Source organism: Platalea leucorodia (genome assembly GCF_965183815.1).
Source record: "Platalea leucorodia genome assembly, chromosome: 1".
Lineage (NCBI taxonomy): Eukaryota > Metazoa > Chordata > Aves > Pelecaniformes > Threskiornithidae > Platalea > Platalea leucorodia.
Window position 1 is genome coordinate 118,984,427 of NC_138823.1, and position 24,349 is coordinate 119,008,775.

General features: G+C 39.8%; 1 protein-coding gene across 3 annotated transcripts in view; it reads right to left on the bottom strand.

Annotated features, from left to right (window-relative positions):
• Positions 1-362: 362 nt before the first annotated feature.
• Positions 363-24,349, bottom strand: part of TRAK1 (trafficking kinesin protein 1) — a 136,334-nt gene continuing 112,347 nt past the window's right edge. For 2 of the 3 annotated variants that reach the window (XM_082326017.1, XM_082326015.1), the window contains exons 13-17: positions 23,403-23,639; positions 22,128-22,444; positions 17,313-17,642; positions 8,501-8,603; positions 363-3,317 (exon numbers count right to left, since the gene is read on the bottom strand). In XM_082326017.1, the coding sequence (XP_082182143.1) occupies positions 2,519-3,317; positions 8,501-8,603; positions 17,313-17,642; positions 22,128-22,444; positions 23,403-23,639 (1,786 nt within the window). In that variant the 3' untranslated portion in view covers positions 363-2,518. The remainder of the gene's footprint in view (positions 3,318-8,500; positions 8,604-17,312; positions 17,643-22,127; positions 22,445-23,402; positions 23,640-24,349) is intronic. The other variant, XM_082326016.1, reaches the window with a different exon arrangement.

Genomic DNA, 24,349 nt, shown 5'->3' on the forward strand with positions numbered 1-24,349 from the left:
CACGTAAGGCAGGAGAGTTCACACCCCTCTCCCGCTCAAAATACACAAACCGCACGACATCCACTTCTTCTTCCTTGGAACTCAAATAAAAATAGAAAACTGCATTAGCTTCTATGTTTTTTTGTTTTGACCTAAGTTTCACCAGTTCCAGCAATCTTAAAATCTCCAAACTCTTCAACCACTTCTGTGTCTAAGAATTTAAAAACCAAACCTGGAGATGGCCTCTTATTTTGCTTTGACTGAGAGATGAAAGCAAGGGATCAAGGTGGAATATTTATTACCTTAAAAGAACAGGAAAAAAGCTGAATAATACACAACAATGCAACTTTTCTGTTATTTTATTGATATTAGTGAAGAAAAATTTCAATTTCATCTTTCCAATGTGTTACAATTGCTTTCTCCGGTGGGTGGACAGCTTCTACTGCTTATTTAAAGGCTAAATAATACTTCCCGATTGCATGATTAACTTCTACACTTTAAATTCTCGTATGGTATTGCTTTCTTCCTCGGGGTATATAAAATGGTCCATTAAGTCCATGATTTTTTTTCCAGAATCAACTGTTATTCTATCTACTGTTTTAAGATACATTCAAATAAAAAGATACTTAAATTTACTTGCAATAAGTGCACACATACAACAGCAAAGAGAGCCGATGACATTTTACTAAAACATTTTAAGTTCATAGAATAAATAGAAGTCTTCAAACACATGCAGTAACTGACCGATGTGTTTTTTCTTTCTCAAAAAATATCCTTAGTGTCCATAGCACTACCGCAATAACTACTTCATTCAGAAAAAAAACCAACCAACCCACCCACCTATCTCTCATCACAAAGACTAAAAGACGGTTTCATTTATACAAGAAATTATCAGTGCTAATGATTTAGTAACAGTCTGGTACAAACGGCAATTCACGGCAATTACGTGTAGTGTGATTACAGTAACAAACAGGGAGCTTGGTTTAGATGCCACAAGAAGTGCAAGGAAAAGAAAGCGGATGGTAAGCCCTCCCCCCTTCCCTCCTCTTCATCCCCCCTTCCAAAAAACCACGGGTCTCAGCTCAGCTCTAGAAGCCAGCTCCCTCCCGTCTGCTCCAGTTCCAGGATATTTCAGTTCTTTCTACAAGCACCCAGCAGAAGTTTGGGAGAAACTGAGAAAAAAAATGGCAATATAAATTAGGATCGCCTGGCTGTAACTAAAGGTTGTCTGAGGTCTTCTGCTTCTTTTCTGAAAAAGTGGGGGTTATACGTTTGGGACTAGGAAGTGATTTTTCAGTTTAACAACACTGTGGAATAAAGCGTATCCCATATTTTTACCTCTGCTAAGGTCCAACTTTTGATGAAAAAGGTTTCTCTGAAAAAAGAAAAGCAGAAAATGGGTGGGAAATATTCTCACCCTGCTTACAAGGCCATGGTCTTCGACACGCATGAAACCTGAAGATCAGCACGAGGACTGCAAGTCGCTCTGTCCAGCTTGTACCATTCTGTTACTAAATGTTTTTTTGTGGTTCTCTGCTGAGGTTTCAAGGACACACCTTTTCCTAATACTGTTTTTGCTACATGTTCTTTTATGACATTCTTATCTGTCAATCTGTTCCGCAACTTTGACTTCTAGGAAGTCACTGTCATGTTTACCTCATGAGTTGTGAAAACTGTTTTCTTTGGGGGCACCGACAAAGCGTGTTTCAGTGGCAGCAACACATAATAAAGCATTTTCCCTTCCACAATCCAGTGCAGCATTGAAAAACAAAACAAAAAAACAAAAAAGTTGCACAGAACGTAAGCGTGCCAAATGAAACAGCGGTGGTAGGAATATGTCAATATTCCAGGTACCCAGTAGGCCTGCTGACCTCAGCACAGTACTAGTTCAAGTTTAGCACCTCCGGGAGGAGGAGAACACGGAACGGGGGAGGGGGGGGGAGGGGGAAAAAATGGAAAAAAAAAGGTTTCATCCATTCAGGCATAATAGCCAGGCACTCCAGTAACTCAGCTCAACTCATCTACAGAAGCAAAATTAAAACTACCACATGTTAAACTGAGTGCTTTTTTCAGCATTTAATGAAGCACAAACGCTCCCATGCTTCAAGTGATGTAATGTGAGGTCTCACAAAACACATTCAATAGCTTCCCATGCACCTTCGACTCAAGTTAGGCTAGCTACAGAATTCACGTTTTCCTAGTCAAGTCACTTTTTGTTGGTTTTGTTCTTTTGTTTTTTTTTTTTTCAGTGCATCTTAAAAAAAACCTTTTCAAAAGGTTAGCAAGTTAACCTTAATACAGCAACCATAACGTAGAGCCTTTTGCACTCAATTGAACAGTAAAATAATCCAATTAGTTACAATAGATCTGGTACATATTTACACATTTTATACAAAGTTTACACATTTCTCCCATTAGGCACAAAGTTGATTTGTCAAACTCAAGAGGCAATGAAGGGGTGGTGGGGAAAGGAAAAGAAGATCGGAGAAAGAATCTGAATATTTTTATTTAAAAAGACTAGCTGTAAAAATAAAGTCCTTCATCGTAAGCTAGTTTGCTTCGGGAGCTTGGTTCCCATGAGGATCCCCGAAGTGAGAGACGTCGGGCCTTTCATCTGCATGCTGGAACCCACCATGGTGGGGAAGCTCCGGTTCCTTCGGATGCCAGTGTTCAGCTGGATGCCTCCGATGGCACTGGTCACGGCAGGGCAGCCCAATGGGAGACCGTCTGGTGCCAGGCCTCCAGGAACAAGGGCCCTCACTGGTCCTTGTGCCCCACAGAGAAGAGGTCCCTGGTCATCAGTTAAAGGAGGAGCTGACGTTTGCCCTGAACTCACAACTTTGGCGATACCAAACCTCTTGACTTTGTCCACGAGATTAAGATTGGAAACAGACACGTCAGTCTGACTCTCACTGTTCCTGATGTTCTTTTTATTCCTCACCTCTTTCAAGATCGAACTAGCAGGCTTCGAAGCCAAGAAGTTGTCATAAGGTGGGCTGGTGCACTTGAACTCAAAAGATGGAGGGGATGAAGAAGGTGTCTGCATAGGTGAGTTTGGTGGAGTGGAAGGAATGATCGCCATTTTAGGGGGATATGTGTTCAGGAAGGTGCCTCTGCTGGCTCTGTCCCAGCTCTGCGGATTGTACACTGCCGCCGAGATGCCCCTTTCCTTCAGCAGCCACACCAGCCCCAGAGACGTGCTCATCGTCGTCGTGGATTCCCGGAGGTTAGTGAAGGATTCGGCCAAACTCAGACGCCGAGGAGTACAGGGAGTAGCCACCGGGGTGCCTTTCAAATTGCTAATGCTGCCACAAGCTGGAGTAGGTGCTGCGTTAAGGCTGAAAGCAAAAGAGCAGGCAAATTATTCTCTCTACTAGGGAATTAAAACTTATTGCAAGCAAGATTTTTAACCCTGAACAGGGCCTTTTATCCATTTTGAGAGTGGAGGGGAAACTGACAGTTCCCAGCTTCTCGCAAATGTGATGACAAGCGCAAAAACGTCATCTCTTACAAAACGCATCTCTCCACTTCGCGTACTTCACCACCCAGTCTCATGGGATTAATGCGTTCCTCAACACCACCACATTTCTTCTGATAAACAATTAAATGGACAGGTTTGTGATCAACACCTTCAGTTTTTCTTCCTGATCTACTGGCTGTCACAACTCCCAGTTCCTTCCATGAGACAAGGGGGACTTGACTGATGGTATAAGCAAGACAGACTTACTTTTTAGTGTCACTTCTGAGCACACAGAACTGCTAGTCCTTCTAGTACTGCTGGGTCACAGCAGAGAGAGCAGCAAGAGAGGAGGGGAACATATTTGCTACAGAAGCATTTGTAGCAAAGCTGCTGCAAGCTGGCATTGTCACCAAGCACTTCTGCAAGGTCAAACCCTTCTTCCCCTCTTCTGTTGAATTTGCTTTCATTTATGGGGAAGGGGATGGGAGATCTGACTTTTGATGGAGATGCACAGTGGTGTGAATAGTCATCAAAAGAGATGAAAAAATACAGTCAAGCTCTTGGTTGTCAATTGGTCAACAGGTAATGATAACTCAGCAGCAAACCAAATATGACAAAGAGTCATTCTACAGTTGATTTGGTAAAACATTAATTTCTATAGTTTGAAACACGGCAAAATTGCTTCTCAATTCCAGTTCTTTCTTCTCAAAATAAACTATGTACAGGCAGTTGACAAGAAAATGTTAAACGGGCAATAATCTGCACATTTAGAACAAGCGGCAGACATTACATGGTTACGTTTAGTGCTATCTTACTGCATTTTGTTTTCTTAAGCACACTACTGCTAGTTATTAGGGGCTGGGATTTCCTGAGGCGTACCAAATAACATTCATTCTGGTAGACCGTCCTCTCCCCATAAGCTGACCATGTCCATGAACACAGACTCAGTACAGCACCTACTTCCAAAGACAAAGGAGACGTTCCAAAGCCTTTGTGCCGCAATAGGAGATCTCACGGACACTGAGGTTTGAGTGTTTCTGGCACTACAGTGCCATCCTTAAAAAACTTGTTCCTTATAGATCAGGCTAGCCACAGCACATTTACCTATGCATAATTCCCAGTCAAGATTTATGGCAGTCCAAGGTACACCGTTCATTGAATAAGGCATGGTGTACTTAGTTATTCCAAAAACGAGGCATGTGGGACATCCACGACACTCCAAATGCATGTCTATTTGGGAGAATCCCAAGGGTTCCATGCACCTTTAAAAAAAAGCTTTCCAACTATTTCTAATCATGCTGTAATCCTGATTTTTGCTGCATATACATACACGAAAAAGTGAATCCCACAATAGTATTTCCTAGGCATGGATTCATCCCCTCTAATGGCATTTAAAGGGTGTTGAACAATGCAACACTTGCTGTTAACAGAGAATTCACTAACCCGAGTGCTCACCACTGTTCAAAGAAGGAAATCTTCCCTTTCATTTTGCCAGGTTAGCAAGTAGAAAACACTCAGCAAAGAGTCAGACAAAAAACAGAGCCAATGCAAGAGAGCAGGAAAACTGAGCGGCTGGGGCCGGGAGGCACAGGGGAAAGACCAGGATCTTCCCTTTTCAGTAGAGTCACACTGTTGGATCAGCTCAGCTGTAACATGCAACTTTAACTTAAGTTGGGTTCTCTGTACCAAGAAATACATCAAAAAGCCACACTGAGACAATCTGGTTGGACTTCCAGGTCTAGAGAAGCCTCAGGCCAACGAATGAATTGCATCCTATTTGCCCATATGGACAAAAGGGCCTAGATGGTCTCTTCTCCCTAGTAACAAGCGATAGGACGAGAAGAAACGGCCTCAAGCTACGCCAGGGGAAGTTTAGGTTGGATATTACAAAAAACTTCTTCACCGAAAGGGTAGTCAGGCACTGGAACAGGCTGCCCAGGGAAGTGGTTGAGTGTCCATCCCTGGAGGTATTTAAAAGACAGGTAGACGTGGTGCTCGAGGACATGGTTTAGTGGCGGACTTGGCAGCGATAGGTTAACGGTTAGACTGGATGATCTTAAGGGTCTTTTCCAACCTTAATGATTCTATGATGTCTTGACTGGAATTTGCAGTCTGATTTCACCTTACATTAATGAACTCTGGGAAGCCAAGACTACTGTGAATGCCGGGTTAGACATCCTGGAATGTTTTGCTCTGAGCCAGTTTCTGATGAGCTTAGAACTTCATCTAATGGTATACAGCGATCAGCTGACACGAGTTAATACAACACTACAAACTTTTGTCCAGTGATCTTCTAAAAGTCAGCAGTACTTTAACATCTTTAAGGCACTCCTTAATTAAGGACATATTAGCCTGATGTTATGAAGTCTCAAGTCATGTCTTCTTTTCATGGCTACATAGGATCTGACCAACATGATCTCTACAGTAGTTTAGAACTGTACCAACTTCTACCGAAAGCAAGTGAAACTGCCAAACTGAACTGCAGTTGCAATTCAACAAGAGTAATCCCATATATTCCTACCTGTAAACTGCAGTGAAACACATGTTTGAGAAAACTAGTATTAAAAGTGGTATAATTTGAAAAGCAGCCTTGCTAAGCGGCTCTGGGATTGGTCGTCTTGCACCCCCCAGCGTGCTGTGGCTGTCAGTGCATGTGGCAGAGGTGCTAAGGCAAGCTCTCCTTACGTCCTCTTCATTCTGCCTGGACTGAATCGGCGGCAGGGGAGAAGGACTCCTCACAGCAGAGCTAAGCTAAGCTGCGCAGCAGCACACACACGCACTCTGAAGGCAAGGCTGAGTGGAGAGGAGAAGTTAGCTCACAATTCTTCTCTGAAGCATTGATTAAAGCTGCATCTTCGTAGCTCTGATTCCAGTTCCTAGTGGAACTAAAGAGCAGTGACAGCCACTGTGACGCGTCTCCCACACTGGCTAAACACAGAAGTAGAGAAGAAGTCTTGAAAAGCATGAGGGAGGGAAAAGAAACAGAACTTACTGCGTGAACTGACTGGCTACAGGGTACGACTGAGTACACTTTGGAAACCCAGACATAGGGTGTTAATTATCAGGCTTCTAAGATGTACTAGTCACGAGCGCCTACAGCACTCCCATGGCTTATTACCTCCAACAGCTTCATTCTTTCCATCTCCAGATATCAGTTGCACAGCTATTTAGATTAGTATTTCTACTAATTTGTCAGCACAGGTACACACTACAGTGCAATTAAAAAAAAAGAAAAAAAAAAACCAAAACAAAACCAAAAACAAAACCAAAGAACATTCCTGCAAGAAAGCGGTTGTTATGTAGGTGTTGCTTTTTTTGTTTGTTTGATCATTTTGGTAGTGCTTTAACTGGGAAATATTGTCCCCATCAAACTGACCAACACTGCAGAGCAGCCTGGACACAACCACAGAAACAGACTCAAACTGGCCTCAGCAACTCAGCCCAGTGACACCTTCAGAGTTAGACTGAGAAAAGAAACAAATAAATGAGCACCTCATTTAGGTAGATGAAATTTAGTCAGGTTAGAGCGTCACCTGGGTTAGAGGCTGGGTTAAAACGCAACCAGGTAGGTAAATACCAAAACTCTTTGGGTTAGCCGGTGCCACACACACTAGCATTCCTTGTACATGACCCTGCCAACACAGACGCTGCTGGCAGTGTTGCTCACCCCCTGCCACGCTGGGTCATAGCGTCTGCCCTATACCTCCTCTCAGCATAACGAGACATAATGCAGTTTCCTCGTCCTCCTCACATGACCTGTGAAGAATCATTTATAGTTGGTAAGGAGGAGCTCCTTAAACAGGGATGCTGAAAACATCGTATTGTTTATTTTGCTCTTTTTCCTCCTGAATGAATGATGAACTTTGCCTTAACTAAGGCACCCGAAAATGTATTGAATTTGGCTGTCAGTTATGGCTGACTTGTTAGATTTAGTAACCAACATAATCAAGGAGTTTATTATGACCACAATTAACAGCAATTCAACAACAAGAAGAATAAAATAGAACTACAGTCAAATAAAAGGATCTCTTCAGTAACAGTGTTGAGGGGAGAGGAAGACAGAAAAGAGTAAAGAAAAACCAGCCAGGCCACAATTAACTGACTTTGTTCAGAAAGGAAGCAGAAAAGTTATGTTTAATCATCATCCATTTCCTTTCCACCTCGCAGGTTTCCATATTTAATACCCTTACTTTTCATGCGTTCCTTAGGTAGTCAGTGCTCATCTCATGTCTAAACAAGTCTAGACACATCATCTCTGAAGGGGGACCTACACAATGGTACACTCCCACACAGGAGCTGGAAGGGGCAGAGAAAGTGGTGAGGCATCGTCCTTCTAAACAGAAAAAAGCATTCTTTAAATACTGATTTGCTAAGGAAGGGAAGTTCCCTCTTTAGACATGAAATTCACTCACCTCCTCTGGTTCTCAGATCTTCACCTTCTATAAGGCTATCAAATTGCCTTCTATCGGCATGTATTGCCTATACATGCCAACTGCTATTATTAAGCCAGTTCAGTAGTTTCAGTCTGGCTACTATGAACTCATTTCCAACAATTACACCAAGGAACAAAGTAGATGGCTCCCTGTTTTTGATTAGGGCATATTTCCTCCTCCATTCCTCATGTACTTTCTGGATTTCTTTACCTGCGCATCCCTTTTTTTTTCTGTGCCAAAGATTTAGATTTTTCCTCCCCAGAAAAATGTGTCTCATATTTTTTGTGAGAGACCACATACTGCACATTCACACATGAGGACTACAACTAGTTTTGCATCAAGGGTAGTCAGGTTTGGATACTGGAAGCCAACTTAGTTAGTTATGTCTGATCCTGCAATATTTTAACTAGAGACAACAAAATTTCAGGTATTTTGGTTGGCTTTCTAAAGCATTACACATGCTTCTCAAATAAAATCAGGTTGAGGTAACTCAAAATGGGAGGAATAATTTGAGGGTGTGTTGTAATTCACCAACATGGTTAATGCTTTTGCTTATGCCATTACTTTGCATTTCCTTACAGGGAGAACTGACAGAGCTGAAGGCTTTGCCATCACAGGAAACCCTTACCTTGGTGTGACTCGTGTGAGTTCATCGGAGGGGTGCAGAATGCGGCAGGTGGTGAAGGTGAAGGTGGAGTTGGTTTGTGACATGCACTTCCCAGGATGAGGTACTAAATTAAAAAAAAGCAAATTCTTTGCATTTTACACAGAAAAGGGGAAAACCAAACTTCTGTGTGCTGATAAGACAGATGCAAAAAGTGATGAGGTACCTCAGGCAGGATCAATGCAAGAAAAGTGAAATACAGAAGCGCTACAGCATTGTAACAAACACTTGTTCTCCAAAACAAACACATCTAGGACTCCAAGGCCAGTGCTAAAAGGGTCTGCTGAAACTTCCTCGTGATCGCTAACACTGCAGGTAAGTCTTGCTCAAAACAAATTTAGACAAGGCAGTGCTTGAAATGCTAGTCATCATCTAAACTAGCAACTTGCATCAGTGGAAATTACAAGCAGCATTTTCTAGTACCAGCTCAGGAGCACTAAATTGTTCTGAATGCTCGTGCATTTCAGCTTTTAGATTGATCCGCAAAAAGGTATCCTCATTACTTCTCAGTAATGGATCCAGCTTGCTAGGGGAACACAGATTGAAAAGTTGTGGAGGGGACGGACACATGGTACTGTTTCTCCATCTCTGACTTTTCACATCCACAGTAAGGAAAGTGGTAGTTTTTTGGATCCACTACTGTACATCTGTGACATTTCTCTTGTGCATGTGTTTAGGTTCTTTAAGAATGTATGCCCTCAGCTGCACAACATAGCAGGTTTTTTTAACATTAGTAAACAGCGTAGTAAAACATTTTCCCCACAAATGCGGCTGTAAAGATGCCACTCTGTCAGTATATCAGTAATTTGGGAAAGAAGCAATACAGCTCATAATTTAAAAAATGAAGGACTTAGGCCAATTTCTTTCTTCTTAGTAGAGCTACTTCTGTGGATATACTAACCTGCTGTATAATGCAGCTGTGGCCATTGCAAACTAACTACAAAATTTAAGAGCCATGCATCTGAAAAGCTGGTTGAAAACCACCCAGAGTTAAATATTACATCAAAGATATCATGATTGCATAGGTTCTCTTACTTAGTAACCAAACTTAGTAGTGGTCAAAAGACATGCACAATAAAAACCGTGTGCAGCTCCCTCCCTCTCAGTCCTACCCAACCCTCTGAGCCATTCCCTGATTAAGCCACATTTTAATACCACAGTACACAACTACTCAACACATTGCAAAGGACAGACAGACAGACCAACTAGACCAGACACCATTCTGAACTTCCAGAGATGCTTAGCAGAAGCAAGTCTTAATTGTGGCTGTGTTCCCTTTTTCATATATAAAGTATCACAGCTCCAAAACAGTGTGTGCAGTTAGGTAGTCCTTTAAGAACACATAGAAGCGGTGTGTGAAGGCTAGAGCATGGGGAGTGTGAACGGTGGAAGCAGAAGTGGCTAAGCAAACAATGTGAGGTAACTTCTAGTTAGCACTGGAATGTACTGCTGTACGTTAAAGAAGGATATTTCTAAAAACCCACTGGAGTGTCATGTTAACACACTCAGATGTTAGCACAGCATAACATAACAACAAGCTCTACTTCACCTCCAGAGACGGTAATTATGATGCTTCAGGAATCCAGTTGCTTTAGAGATTAGTGTGAGCACTATAAAAGCTATTACAAGGGAGCACAGCCTAGCAATCATGATTCTCTCCATATTGTAGAGAGTTTAAAGAAAATCTGGAGAAAGAGCTCAGATAACTGGACATGAAAAAATTGGTTATTTAGAGAAAACAAAGGACTTCAACATAAATCAAGTAGAAACAAAGCAATTATCCCTGGATGATGAATAGAGAACAGAATAAAGCAATGCCGGTTTAAGATTGCAAGCTCAACCCAAAGCACATAGCTGTAATACAATAAGTGCATTTTCCCCGTTTGTAATATCCACTGGGCATCCCCTCAGATTGGAAACAGGCACATTGAAGATACATAGCTGCATTAGCAAAAGCAAGACTCATTGCTATTAATGAGTCAGAGATAGGAGAAGGCTGCTAAAAGTAGAGAAATCACTGACTCTAATAAGAGGAAACAAATTTAAATTATTTTTAAAAAAAAGGAAAAAAAATCAATTTCCAAGGATGTATTCCACCCTCAAATACCACTAAGAAAGTCCTGTACCAGCTTCATTCTCCATCAGTCAACAATGGGGTGTATCATATTGCTGTAGCATTTTTCCATCCTTTGGACACAATACAAAGAGAGGGAGAACCTGTTGCTGTAAATGAACAAAGTTTATAAAACAGAAACAAAATGATTCATTCCTAACCTAGTAATTTTACATAAGACTGGCCATCTCCTGAGTTGGTATAAGTTTGAGGAAGTAATACAGAAGTTTATAGTAAGAGAGACCATCTTCACATGTACATACAGCAAAGCATTATTTTAAATACAAACATCTGCTCCATGTGACTGTGTCTGAAACCAAATGTTTTATTTATACCCTCTTTTTCAAAGTAGTAGATGATGAACAATGAGGCTTCATATCCGTATGAAAATCTGTACATAACTCAGTGTTTAACAACATTTACAGAAACATCACGTAATTTCATCCATCAGGAAACCATAAACTAAACTGTGTGCATATTTCCCCCCCCCCCAAATTAAAATTAAAGCTAAACCTCAGATTGCTGCCGGATTGTGTTTTGTCTCTCAGTAATTAATGATTCTTTACCTTATTAAGCTTTCTCAAACAATTCTTAGGCATTTTGGAAAAAAATGCAAAACATTATAGCTGAAAGAAACTCTCCTGTAAGCACAAACTTTGTAAAAACATCCTTTAAAATACTGCAAAAAAAGGCAGGTACTAGTCAAACTGAATGCACAGAGCTCCATCTTCCGGGAAAACACAGATTTCCCCACTCAAAACACAAAGCTGATTTTCTATAGCTCTGAGCTGTTTCAGATCCAGCGTCAGTACTCAGACTTATGAGCCATTCTGCTAGGTGCAAACAGCAAAATAGATGAGTTTAGGACACGATCCTCTGCTCAGGAAACCCTCAAAAGACCGTTTAATCTGGATTTTCAACCAGCTTATGCAGAGAAAGGTACAAAGTTACAGTAGGTAAACTAGTGGCCTACGCCATCCACAAAAAGGTGTTAAGCAAACTGAGTTTGAGGAAGATTTGTAAGAGGCAGGTATCCTAAAACACCATTGACTTTTGTACCATTGGTTCCAAACTCAAATTTGCTGCTATGCTAGATGAAGAGTGAGGAGGCAGAGAGCTCACAGCAGCCAGTACATCTTTGCATTTTACATAAATACCCATTCTAGCAAATACAGATTTATGCAAAAATGACCTTTAAAAAAAAAAAAAAACAAAAAACCCAAAAATCTTCAGAATATGGCTTGATCCACACTGGCACAAAGGTAAAGTTTTAGCCCAACTCTGAAGCAAGCCACCCCGCTCATCATTTCTTTGGCACGTTTTAACAGAAGGAGGAAACCTGGTTCCCTGCTCTTTCAGCGGAGAGAGCAGTGGAATTTGGACATTTCTTTAGCATGGGCTGGTGAGACAGGGATGGAATGACAATCAGATTGGGAAGTCCTCAGAGCCACAGATGGAGATGGTGTTTTAAAGCATCAGAAGTTTATTTTATTGCTTAATAGAAAAAAAAAAAAAAAAAAAAAGCTCTGCCTGCTTTGGAAGAGGATAATAACGAAGGACCATTAAGAGGCACTTTTTTCCTTCAGCGTCATCATTTGGGATACAAGCTATGGACTTGACTTTTGCCAGTCTATGCCACCAACTCCATTCTTTGGTAAGGTGAAACTCCTGAAAACTAGGTCACAAAACCCCATTAGGATCCGCAGGACAAGACAGCTGCTTCACGTACTCTCTAAATTCAGCCCCTCTAGTTCATCTAGAGGAGAACTCTAAGTTCATCCCCTCCAGGTGACTGAGGGTAAAAGCTGTGATACCCAGTGCTACCTGTACTGAAAACTCCTGGCTGACAGAACAGGGAGAATATAGGGTAACGCTGGAGCTGATGCCTGGGTTAACTACTAAAACAAAATGGAGACGGGTGCTAAAAACAACAGCTGTAAAATGTGAGTGTGGTGCTCTCCTAAAGGTGCTTAGGTACCTTCAGATGTCCTTCAGAAAATGCTGGTTTCAGGACTAACCATGAATGCTCAAAACCTCCAAGAATCCATATGTCTATGCCAGGAGCGTTATTCCTGTTACGTTTCTTAAACAATTGACAAAATTATTTTCTGAATATCTGCATTGCCGAACTTTACATTCATTTTGCTTTTGGAAACAGCAAGAGATGAAAAACTGAACTAAGGCACGTATTCTTTGGACAATATTTTCTTAGCTTTCTTCTGGCTGAGGTCTCCTCCTCATATGTATATAACCATGGAGCATAGAAGTAAAAAGACTTCAATGTATTTAATGTGGCTTTAACATGATTTTATGCAGGCTAGGATCCCAAATTAAAATTTAGCATTTTAACAGCACAGATAGCAAATGCTGACAGAGTTTTCTCAAAGAAATAATTACTGTGAAATATTCATGCCATTTGAAAATAAAATATATTTAAATGTGCATCAATATCTTAGTTCTAAGAAGAGTTACAAAACTTATTGCTTTTCTGTACAATGGTAACCTCTTAGAAGCATGTACAGTAGTCCTGCTAAAAACAACTCAAACATAAGACATTCATTATGTGTTTTCATGATTTTAGGCATCTATTTGGAAAGATCTCCATGTCATTGTTAAGGTCTAAACACTAAGTACAAGAGGGCTGATCCCGTAATGCTGTGCACATGCCTGTTCAAAGCAATCAATCAGTGGAACTAACAAACACAAGTAGTGAAAGAGCAGCTCGCGCACCCAAAACTAGCACGCAATTACACACACGCTGAATCAAGCGTAGCCCTTCCAACTTCAAAATAAGAACATTCACAACATTATTAAGTGCTTTCAATGGCTTGGGGTTTTTGTTTAAGGGAAACCTGAAAGGCAACGAACTAAAAAAACAAAATAGAAGAAAAAAAACCCTAACAACCCCTCCCCCCAACACAGACTGTACAGTTTTATAATATACTACAGTTTCTTTCAAAGAATAAAAAAAAACATATTGAGGTTACTAAAAATCTGTGCTGCAAAAATTACTTGTCCTAGGTGGTATTAACAATGCTGCGTCCTAGAACTTCTTTACCTTTCCAATCATACTGAGAATCTACTCAAGTGATATACAAATTTCAAACTATTCCTGGGTATTAGGCTAGAACTGCGATTCTGGAATTTATAACCCTCCATAAAATTACTGAGCCCACACACGGTATGTAGCTCTGACGGACCAACTGCAGGTCATAAATTACAAGCGTGTTAATTTCTTCTGAAATGTTCAGTGCCATAATTAGGATATAATCTGCATATACGGTGAGGAAGTTATTTTACGTATCAGTGGATACCACAGGTCTTAACATAGGGACAGGAAAATTCAAGGATCGTAACTTCTTATTTAGTCAGAATGATTTTTGACTCTATCCATCACTCAACAAGAAACAACTGATACTCTGTTCTGAATACATTTATTTTGGCTACAAGACATCTTTGGCACTACCAGCAATGTTTCTTCTCCTGAGCCTAGATGTTAGAATGACTTCTCTTAGGGCTCATCTCGAGCAGCACTCTACATGTCCACAAAATGGCAGTAAAAATAGGACCTCACAGTAGTCTGCCAGAGAACATCTCCAGTGAAAAAATGGTGAGACGCAACCCTCAAAGCACACGTATCAAATGAAGCAGACGCCTACCCACCAAAAGACTAAGATGACTTACACCTGCTGGGAATGGTCCTTGTAGGCATTGTATTTCCACAGACGTTTTGTTCTCAGGTCAGAAGACCTGTAGCTCCAGACTGGCACACTATGGCCTGCCAATGGCAATTGTACGGAGATACTTTCTGGCATTTATGACCCTCTTTGAGCTAGATTCTTCTGCAATAGAGCTATCCTGGACTACAAGCAAAAAGTACTATCACTAAAGACTGTATCCAAGGTATTCGTCTCCTTCCCTTTTTATTTTACTTCCACATTCTCTAGCAAGAGCTTATTCTGTACGTTGCTGCCTGGAATCTCTCCTGGAATCATGCAAGCAATGAGAAAGAATGCTGAGGAGTTTTTTTTCAGGAGGAGCAATGGCTGCACGATGTTTAAATACAAAATAAATTCATAAGCTGAGCACATATCTCGCCTCCGGAAAGGTATTCAGCGGGCAGACTGTGGATCCTAAGAAGCACTGTCACATTAGTAAGTGCCTACTCTGAAAACATCCACAATTATCTTCTCCTTGTATACCACCTGACAAATTGCTTCAACAAAAAGCAGATACAGCAGTATCTTTATTTCATTTGAGCAACGCAACCAATAATGATGTGGTGGCTCATGGATACTACTAAATACTAAGCAGCTGGGCAATCTAGAGGAGGGATAAAGAATAGGAAATTGAAGTTTTCAGTGAATTTGTTTATTCTACCCATCGAAGTTATTAGTATTGACCAATTTCTCTATTTCTGGAACATATCAAAATTACTCAGCAAACAATAGACGATGAAATAAGATTACTAGGACAATTTCATAGATTTTATCTACTTGGCAATTTATGAGGTAGGGAATATGCTTAAAAGCCTTGTCTGAGATAACTAGAGTTCTCCCAGGCAAAATCAGCAATAACTAGGGAATAACCTGTTAATAACAGTGACCTGTATTCAGTTTGTAATGGAGAAAGGAAATGGAGGGAAATACTAGTCTTTCTTGCCAGTTTGTAATCATAGCACAGGTCTACATTTATTTTTCTACTCCAAACAAATCATTACCCACAGATGTTTTACAAAGCCGTTCTTGAAAAAACGGCCAAAAAACCCTAAACTATATCTATATCCCTGTCTATGTATAGTCCATGACACTAAGGTTTTCAAATTTGACATGTTCCTATGCTGAATATACTTACAATTAGAAAATTCTTTGCCCAAAGTGTAACCCGAATAGCTTTTTATTGTGCAATTATTGTAATCTGAGTACAAGAAGAACTGCTTCTTCCCTGCAGCAACACGTTTTAAAATGAATCATATCTTTTCTTGAATCGTTTATTCCATAGACCCTAAAAAATACCAGTTATTTCAATCTTTGATTACTTCAGCCCATGTTTCCTAGATCTCCAGCTCTTCTTGCTGTTGTTATTTAGACTCTTCAAAATGACAAACACTTGGATAATACCCAAAACTGTACATAACTCCTGTGAAGGCATGATTTATTTCCATATTAATATAAAAAGTAAATATAATCATTATTCCTGGGCAATAGATCTCATAGAATAAAGACAATTTTTGCCAATGGAAAAGGAAGTTGAAGGGTTTGAATGTTCATGCATTGGAACAGGCTGCCCAGGGAAGTGGCTCAGTCACCATCTCTGGAGGTACTTAAGAGACCTGTAGACATGGTGCTTAGTGGAGGACTTGGTAGTGTTAGGTTAGCAGTGGGACTCAATAATCTTAAGGGTCTTTTCCAAACTAAATGATTCTAGGATTCTAAGTTTAATCTTAATACAACTGACTGCAAAAAGTAGCTTATATTCAATAGCTGAAAGCACTGAACTGCCATTTCAGTGAGAGCTGAGGATACTCTGTACTCCACAAAATTAACAGAAATAGTATTGTCTAGCCCTGAGACAAATCTAATCTTCCAAAGACCAGTCAGATAATAAATTATGATCTATTCCAGAAAGAGGAGGGGGAAGGAACCGTCCTCATTTAAAGTAGCTATGTAAAAACAAGATGTCTCAATAAAAAGGAGTTCTGGTAGTTTTCTGATTCTGGACTAAATATAATGCTTTACCTGTGGCAAATCTTAACGAAGACTAACACTCCTATAGAGCATATTAAAGCAAAACAAACAACTCCCCCCTCAAAAAAACCACCACCACCAAAAGAAACCACACAAACTCAAAACACGTCTGTGGGCTGAGAACCCGTAGCCTCATGCAATAATATAGACTACAAATGTCAGTTCAGAGTATCTAATAACTGAGGCAGTACTGCATCACTTAAAAATAAGCGCTTAAGTCTTAATATGGTGTAAATAGGAAGGACAGAATTCAATAGTGTGGTAGAGAGGGAATGAGGCAAATATCATTGTTCTCTGCATAAAAACATCCTCTTAATTCTTTATCTCAAAGGGAATTTAAAAACAGGTAACTGTATCTGAGGTAACTGAATTAAACTTGCAGAATTTCATTGCTTGATTTTCAAGGCACTTCCACTTGTTTCAGCAAAGGCAACTTAGATGCACCTTCTGTCATCAGACAGTCTTTGGTTTTTACCCGAAGTACAAAAATCTAAAGCATGGCATCACCTCTTATGAACAGAAGAATACCTGCACTATAGGCATACAGAATATATATCATCTATACATTATATACAATGAAGAGTGTGCACTAAATACACGTACAAGTCTCATACGTCCCACACAAAGGTTTGTAAACGAACCATTCCTTTTAGCAGCCTTCTCTTATCAAAATAGAGTAAAATATTGACCACAGATGCTGTTACTTAAAAAAAAAAGTCAAATTAAAAGATTATTAAAGGAAGGATTTTTGAGCCAATGTTAGAATGGTTATGTTCTAACTACTGCACGCATTAACGTGCAGATGCTACACACAAAGCAATACTATGGATGCTGTTCTGGAGAGATGTGAGAATGGCCCAGTAATCAAAATCCTGTAAAGATGTCAGTTTTACTGGACTTAATGAGTTTCCCTCACCAGACCCCTCATCATCGTCAGTCGCGGACTCCTGCATCTCCTCTGTGAAAGCCTGAGATTGGCGGGGGTTATTCTTGTTGTCTGAAACAGTCACTTGTGCTTGTGACCTCTCACCTGAGGTCTCTGTGTGCTGAACTGGCGTCGAGGTAGTTAGGCCCTTGTAAGAAATGTCACCTGTCTCATCTTCCTCATAGTCATTAAGGCAGTACACTTCGTCCAGGTCCAGGTCCAGTGTCCTGAAGCCCTTAGTGACAACCCCAGGCCTCGGGTCCAGGATCCCACCCAGGTGAGGCTGAGCCAGCTGCTGCCAGTGGTGCAAAGTGGCAGAACCTTGAAAGGGAACACAAAGACAACCAAAATAAATCAGTACTCAATCCAGGATCTAAAAGGCAGAAAATCCCACTTTGTTTATTCAGAAGACCAAAGGTTTGGGAGCTCCAAACCTTTAATGTTTCTGGGGTTAATATTTCTAGGCTTTAGTATTTCTTCAAAGACAAGCTACAAGGCAAAACTGCTTCACCTACTCTTCATCATTTCCAGATCAATATGAAATAAACTGATCACATAAGCACTTTGATAGGTAAAGTCTGGTGGTAAGATGTGGAATACTTGTGCACACGCACGTCCCCTCCCCATTTATATTCTTATCCCCCTAAATTCACAGGATTGAGTAGGAGTAGAAGGAATTAACATTTAACAGTTTATCTGAGCACAATCACAGAAAGCTCTAAGAGGAACATATACCACATACTCCCACATTAAGCTCACACTAAGAAAGGTGCTAGAAACATGCCAGAATTTACTGCTGGCGGCTAACAGGAGGACAGCAGTCACACAGAATACACAGCAATTTCAGCTTTCTACCGTGTGTTAGAAAGCCACATCAAGTCCAGGCATATGTAAGCAGATAATACCTCTGACCTATACATCAAGACTATATACTTGTATGGCCCCTACCTGAGCCCCTATGCTACAGGAACTCGGCTACTACATAACTAAATGCTACTGTACCTGTAGCTTCATCCTTGGCAGAAAAATACTTTTGAGAGAGGAGAGAGGTGCATTTTGCAGAGAAAAGCATTCAATATTCAGCATTCAGTAGGAGACAATGACTCAGAAACAGCAATGTATCAGATTAAATTGATATATACACTGAGATGGGCCCACTGAAATCAGAGGAGGATTTATCCGATTCCTCAAGCAGTGATTAAATGTTGCTCGCAAGGGCCTAAGTTTTCTATGTGTCCACCAATCATTACTGTGCTGTAACGTGTGACTTAAAACTATTCATTCTAAGTCCTATGACACAAACCAAACATCTTTATTTTCATCTCTGCCAGCTCAAATCGGAGCACTTTTTGTCGTCTTGTCCCTGTCCCCTCTCCCCAGACCAGAATCCAACTCAGTCAGCAAGGGGGCACACAAGCGTCTCGCCAGTATTCAAAGACCAAGAACGTTCAATATGTTGCACAGTATATGCAAAAATCTAAACCACTGTAATAACTAGGGAAGGGATGGCTCTTATACACATTATTTTGCATCTGAGAAAAATCCTATGGAATGAGAAAATTGTCATTTGACAATAAGGATATTGCATTACAGGAAGCTTATTGTAAATAGCGAGTGAACAAGGAAAATGTCCTTCTGTAGAATGACTGGGATCAGTGAGTAGCATTTTAATTAAGTATATCTCACTTTTTAAAACATGTAATTTTTAGCTCAGAATAATTGGATCTGCTGGATTATTTTGGATAATGGTATTTTTTCGTTTTTGTTTTGTTTTGTTTTTTTTTAAGTAATTTTTGGCAGACTAAAGAGGATTTAGACTGATTGGTATTCTTGAGGCTGAAGAAGTAGAAATGATTACAACCCCAAAATAAATAACTAATGAAGAAAACATCCCTATAACTTATATTTACTCCTGAATTGTCACAAAGGTCAAGTTTTTTTGCTTCTACATAAAAGAAATATTCCAGAATGTGGAGAAGTGCTAGATATTGTCAAGTCTTCAGCAAAAAGTAGAGCTTTGCAGTATGACAATACCCTCAAAAGTTACAGAAAAACATTGGAAATCAAAATTTCTTTCTGCACAGTATGCAAGTATAAAATCCTGTTGCTAAGTAACTTCTATATGCAAGCTTCTCAAGATGCAATCTTTTTCACCTTAAAGCTCACCAGAATTTATACTCAGAAAAACTCTGCAGAGTACAAGCATTAAATTGATACCATTTGTATCTTTCCTATGGAAATATATTCATCAGAATATCTGCATTTTGAGCTTTAACATTTCTGTTGACACTAAATGTTATTAATTTATTTTGGAAACTGGAAATCAAAGTAGCCTGAGCATCATCACAAAAAGGAGGATATCTGAGTTTCTCCCCACCTCTGTTGTTTATTCTCGAGCTCATAAAATGTGTGAAAGGGAGCTTTAACTTTTCCATACAGAAAATTAATACTAATGCAGAAAGCAATGCAACAGTTGTCAACTACCTTTTGATTTAAAAAAAAACCAAAAACCACAAAAAAAAAGCATGCCAAATTGAAGGGGGGGAATACAACACCTTGACCTATATTCAGTCCCAGGCTCCTACTGGACAGTTTTGTAAATTATGCTATCAAAAAAAGCTGGCATAAGAGAATTAGTGTGCAAGAGTGGGACTGCCTGGCTGAAGTAAGAATAAATTCAAAAGCAAAATAAAGTACATGAATAGAGTTTGTTTTTCCGTTCCCGATATCTGCGTTATCACATGTATAGTATGGGGATCAGAGAAAGCTTGGAAATTCATGATGTGTTGCTGCCAGGATTGCAACAAAGTGAGTGAAGACATAATCAGTCCAAGGTTTTCCTAAAAGTTTTCCTACAGCACACAGGGAGTGCTATTTCATGCTTATGGTACAACAAGCTGCAGATGCACATTTTAAAAACAAAAACCAAACGAAACCAAAAACCCCACCAGACTGTAACTAAAGCAAATCAAATCAAGCAATCATTCTATTTGACTAAAAGAAAGTGTTTTTTGGTTTTGTTGGTTTTTTGTTTTTTTTTTTTTTTTTTTTTTTTTTTTTTTTTAAAAGGTGCAAAAGAAGAAGATGATTAATTTCTTAGTGCTTCTGTCACTCTATTTATTTTACTGTGGGATTTAAAAGATTGCTTTAAAGGAGTAGAAGCCACTAACCTGAAATGTATCATAGAACTGATTTTTTTCCTTCCCCATTTTATGGCATAAGCACCCTTACGAAAACAGTAATAAAAAACCAAAGGCACAACTACTGACAACAGTCTGCAGGTAGAGCAGACTATTTTGCCCCAGTACTTTGAAAGTATCCATGAAGTTGAATAAGAGAAAGTTAAACCTCATGAAAAATACTCGGGAAAGAAATTAAGCTGAAGTGAGGAACAGAATCATAAACATGTATTTAATAAAAGAGAACAAACACTAAACTTATGAAACAGGCAGACACGAACATACTACAAGTGAGATGTAAAACCAAACATAAGAAGTACTTTAAAAGGTGCAATAATTTTAAGGAAAAAAATGACCCAGTGAGAACAATGAACAAAACTAGGAAAAAAAACCCAGACAGATAGAAAGATGATAAAGACTTTAAGAGTTTATTGGAAGAAAAAAGCAGATATAATGGGATGGTGACAGAAATCTATTACAGTGGTAGCAACCAGTAACTGACACAAAGCTGGATCAGCCCTTCCCTCACATGGTACAAGAATTTTTACGACCATTTAAAAGCAGTCATGAAAACAAACTACTAAAATCTGCTAAACAGTATGGACTTGTGCGCTATGGCTATAGTTTCATTTGAATAGGTAGATACAGCACATCACTTTCTTCAGGACACAAGAAGGGTTATTTTTGCTTCTGAATATGTGTCATGCTAAATGCTCCTTATAGATGAAATTTGTTCTAAAAAGATGAAAAAAAGGAACTTTTGCAATTAAAACACACATAGACAATGTAACACCAGAGTTATGTTAAAGGAAAAGAGAGAGAGAGAGAGAAACCAAAGCTAAATTATATAACTAGCATATCTGTGAAGTACTATAGGAAAACAGCTTCATTTTGTTTAAAACCTGAAGGAATTTACGCAACTTTAACTTCCAGCAACCTGAAAGGACTGAAGAAAGCCAGGCAGACTACACTGTATGTGCGCTGTCAGCTTTGTGAGACAGACTACAGAAATGCACTTAACTCTGAAATAAAGTTCTAGCCCTGACTACCATCTACCTATATCTTGCCTTCTTCTGAGTTAATATATGGAGGAAATTTGAGTTAAAAAACCCCACCTCATTTCACACATGAAACCAAAGCCACAGACACTCGTGTGGCCACTCAAACAGCCAATTAAAGTCCAGAGGTCATTTTTAACCACAAAAATAGTCCTATTAGACCAACGGGACTACTTGAAGTAGGTAAAGGTCTTTCCAGACACTGATTTGCAGAGCTGAGATTTGATGAACTAATACTCTTCTTGCTTAGATTTCAGATACTCAGCCACCTTCCTTTTCTAAGTATGAAATGGCAACACTGAGATTTGGGTTAGATGTAAGGCTGCACTGCTGATGCATGTGTGGCCTGTAACATTTATTTTACTGCCGTGGCTGGAATTGTTTCCTAACACTTTTAAGGCTTGAGGAGAAATGTAGTAGTTAGAAGATTTCAAACCAACAGCGCGGATTACTGTCTCTAAAGTAAAAAGAATATGTATTGCAAAGATTTCCTGCTTTCTGGTGATGGATAAGAGACCACAAAGAGTCACTAAGAAGAACAGATAAAGGCCGAGGCCCTTTGTTATCACCTTCTAGTGGTTTCACAATCTGAAGCTTTTCTGGCAGGTAGGAGCGACTGCTGATCGACATTCCTGAATATCCAGTGAATTCTGAAAATCTGGAGTGAGTTCCCAGCGACATGATGCTCTCTGTGGGGGTAACGGAACCACTGTGGAGCTCGCCCTTTTCTGCCAGTTCCCTCAACTTCCTTTCCTGCTCTTCCTCGAAGAACTTCCGCTCCGAGAGGTAATTCTCCCGCCTGAGGGACAGCCTGCGAAGGGCAGTCTCTAGGTCACTCGAGCCTGGAGTCCCCGGAGTTCCAGGCTTCTTCACCCTGTCTTCATTTCTAAAACATAACAGGGGATGTACACACACACACACACAAAAAGAGGGGAGGAAGAAAATAAATTCTTAGAGATGTTTGTTTAAAACTTCCACATGACAGTTTTCAGATATTCACCAATACCTTTAAATTACTATGTCTGGGAACAACTTGCTACTTGCCCGGAGAGTTCAAAGGCAAACACCAATATTTTCTTTCTCTCTCATAATAAAACTGTTTTGAATCCTAGTTCCTGCCTGGAAACTCCCGGATGGAAAATCTGTGCTTTACTTAAGAGCTTTCTCCTACAAGGAGATGGGAGATGCCTACTTGTGGGTCTCTCATGGTTACACAAACTCAAGTAAGCAGGCCACATCCTGCAGGGCCAGCACTGCAAGAATACCATAATGAGTCACAAGAGTATATTATGCTGACAAATATTCATTGTTTTGAGATATTAAGTCATTTTTACTGGAAAGCATATACAGAACAGTGTGGAGCTGTACTGGGGGAAGAGACAAGTAGCTAGAAGAGCAAAGTTCTGATTGGTTTAGTTCACAAGTTTTCATATTAGTTAACCTACACACACACACTTTATTTATTTATTTTTAGGATCAAAAGAGTTAGCTGTAGCTGCAGCTTCAATCACAACTCCCTGGCATTAATGTAAAATAGTGAAAATATAATTAGTTTTAAGTGTTGACCCACAGTTGCAAAGACAAAGCATGGTTTTACATCATCTGGTGCTGCTGCATCTCAGAACAGGTGCAAGTTGCAGACACTGATACACAGTGCTTTCAAAAAGCTTTCCTTTTTAAATAAACTTGAGTGCTCAAGAACTATAAGCACAAAATAAAGTAATTTTTGAAGATGTATGTCATTGTATTAACTGCACAATATAAGACAAAAAGAGGAAAACAGAAACACCTTGCCTTTATGTCAGAAACAAAGCAAAAGCAAAGCCCAGCGCTACAGTACTGACCCATTGTCAGAGGATTCTGTCTCTAGGATGATGCTATTGGTCTTGTTGTCTATCATAATGTTAGAGATGTCTCCCCCATAGAAACTGGAACGTGGAGTGCTGACACAGCTAGAAATGACTGAGTTCATAGCAGAGGACTGGTTAGAGCCTGGGATATTCATTGGTGACGGAGTCATGGATCTCTGCTTGACAACTTGGTTAACATTTCTCACCGTCTCGAAGACCCGCTTCTGATGACTGGTAAGACATACACACAGTTAATAATCACACAGTGCCTTCTTACCTTAAGAAGGAACAGAGAAACAGGTAACAGCTTGTTAACAACCCCTCCTATTCACAGCTCCACCAACCACCTTGTCTTTATAGTTTCTGTAAAGTAGTATGCATAGGGTGCCATACTTGCTACAGTTTGGCCATTACATTCAATCCATCAACATACTACTTCCATCATCCTAGAATATTTTAGGCAGAACATCTGAGAATTATGTGCATGGACTCTCTCAAATATTAATAAAAATTAAGTGAAGGAGCATTTCAGCATTTAGCATCACCTAAAAACGCCTTAAAGCCATTGTGTGGAAATGAGTTTTTAAAAAACAAAACTGATCTCCAGTTGATTCTTAACTATGAACTGGCTAATCCATTTTAAAAGAGAATTTGAATTTACTCTACTGAGTATCTCTATGCAAGCGAGTCTTGTATCTTTTCTTTTTGAAACCAATTTCCAAAGGAAAAAAAAATCAAAAATATAATGGACCAAGAGTCTAGAGAGAGGCTGTCAAGACTGGAAACCTAATTTTTGACCTACTTCTACAGTTCATTCTTTATCACTATTGTCCTGATATCATAACAAACATTGTTCATCTGCTTCAAGGTTAAGATCAGATGACACTTCAGCAGAAATTTCTTGACAAAATAAACTTGCCCCACATCATGCTACAGAAGTG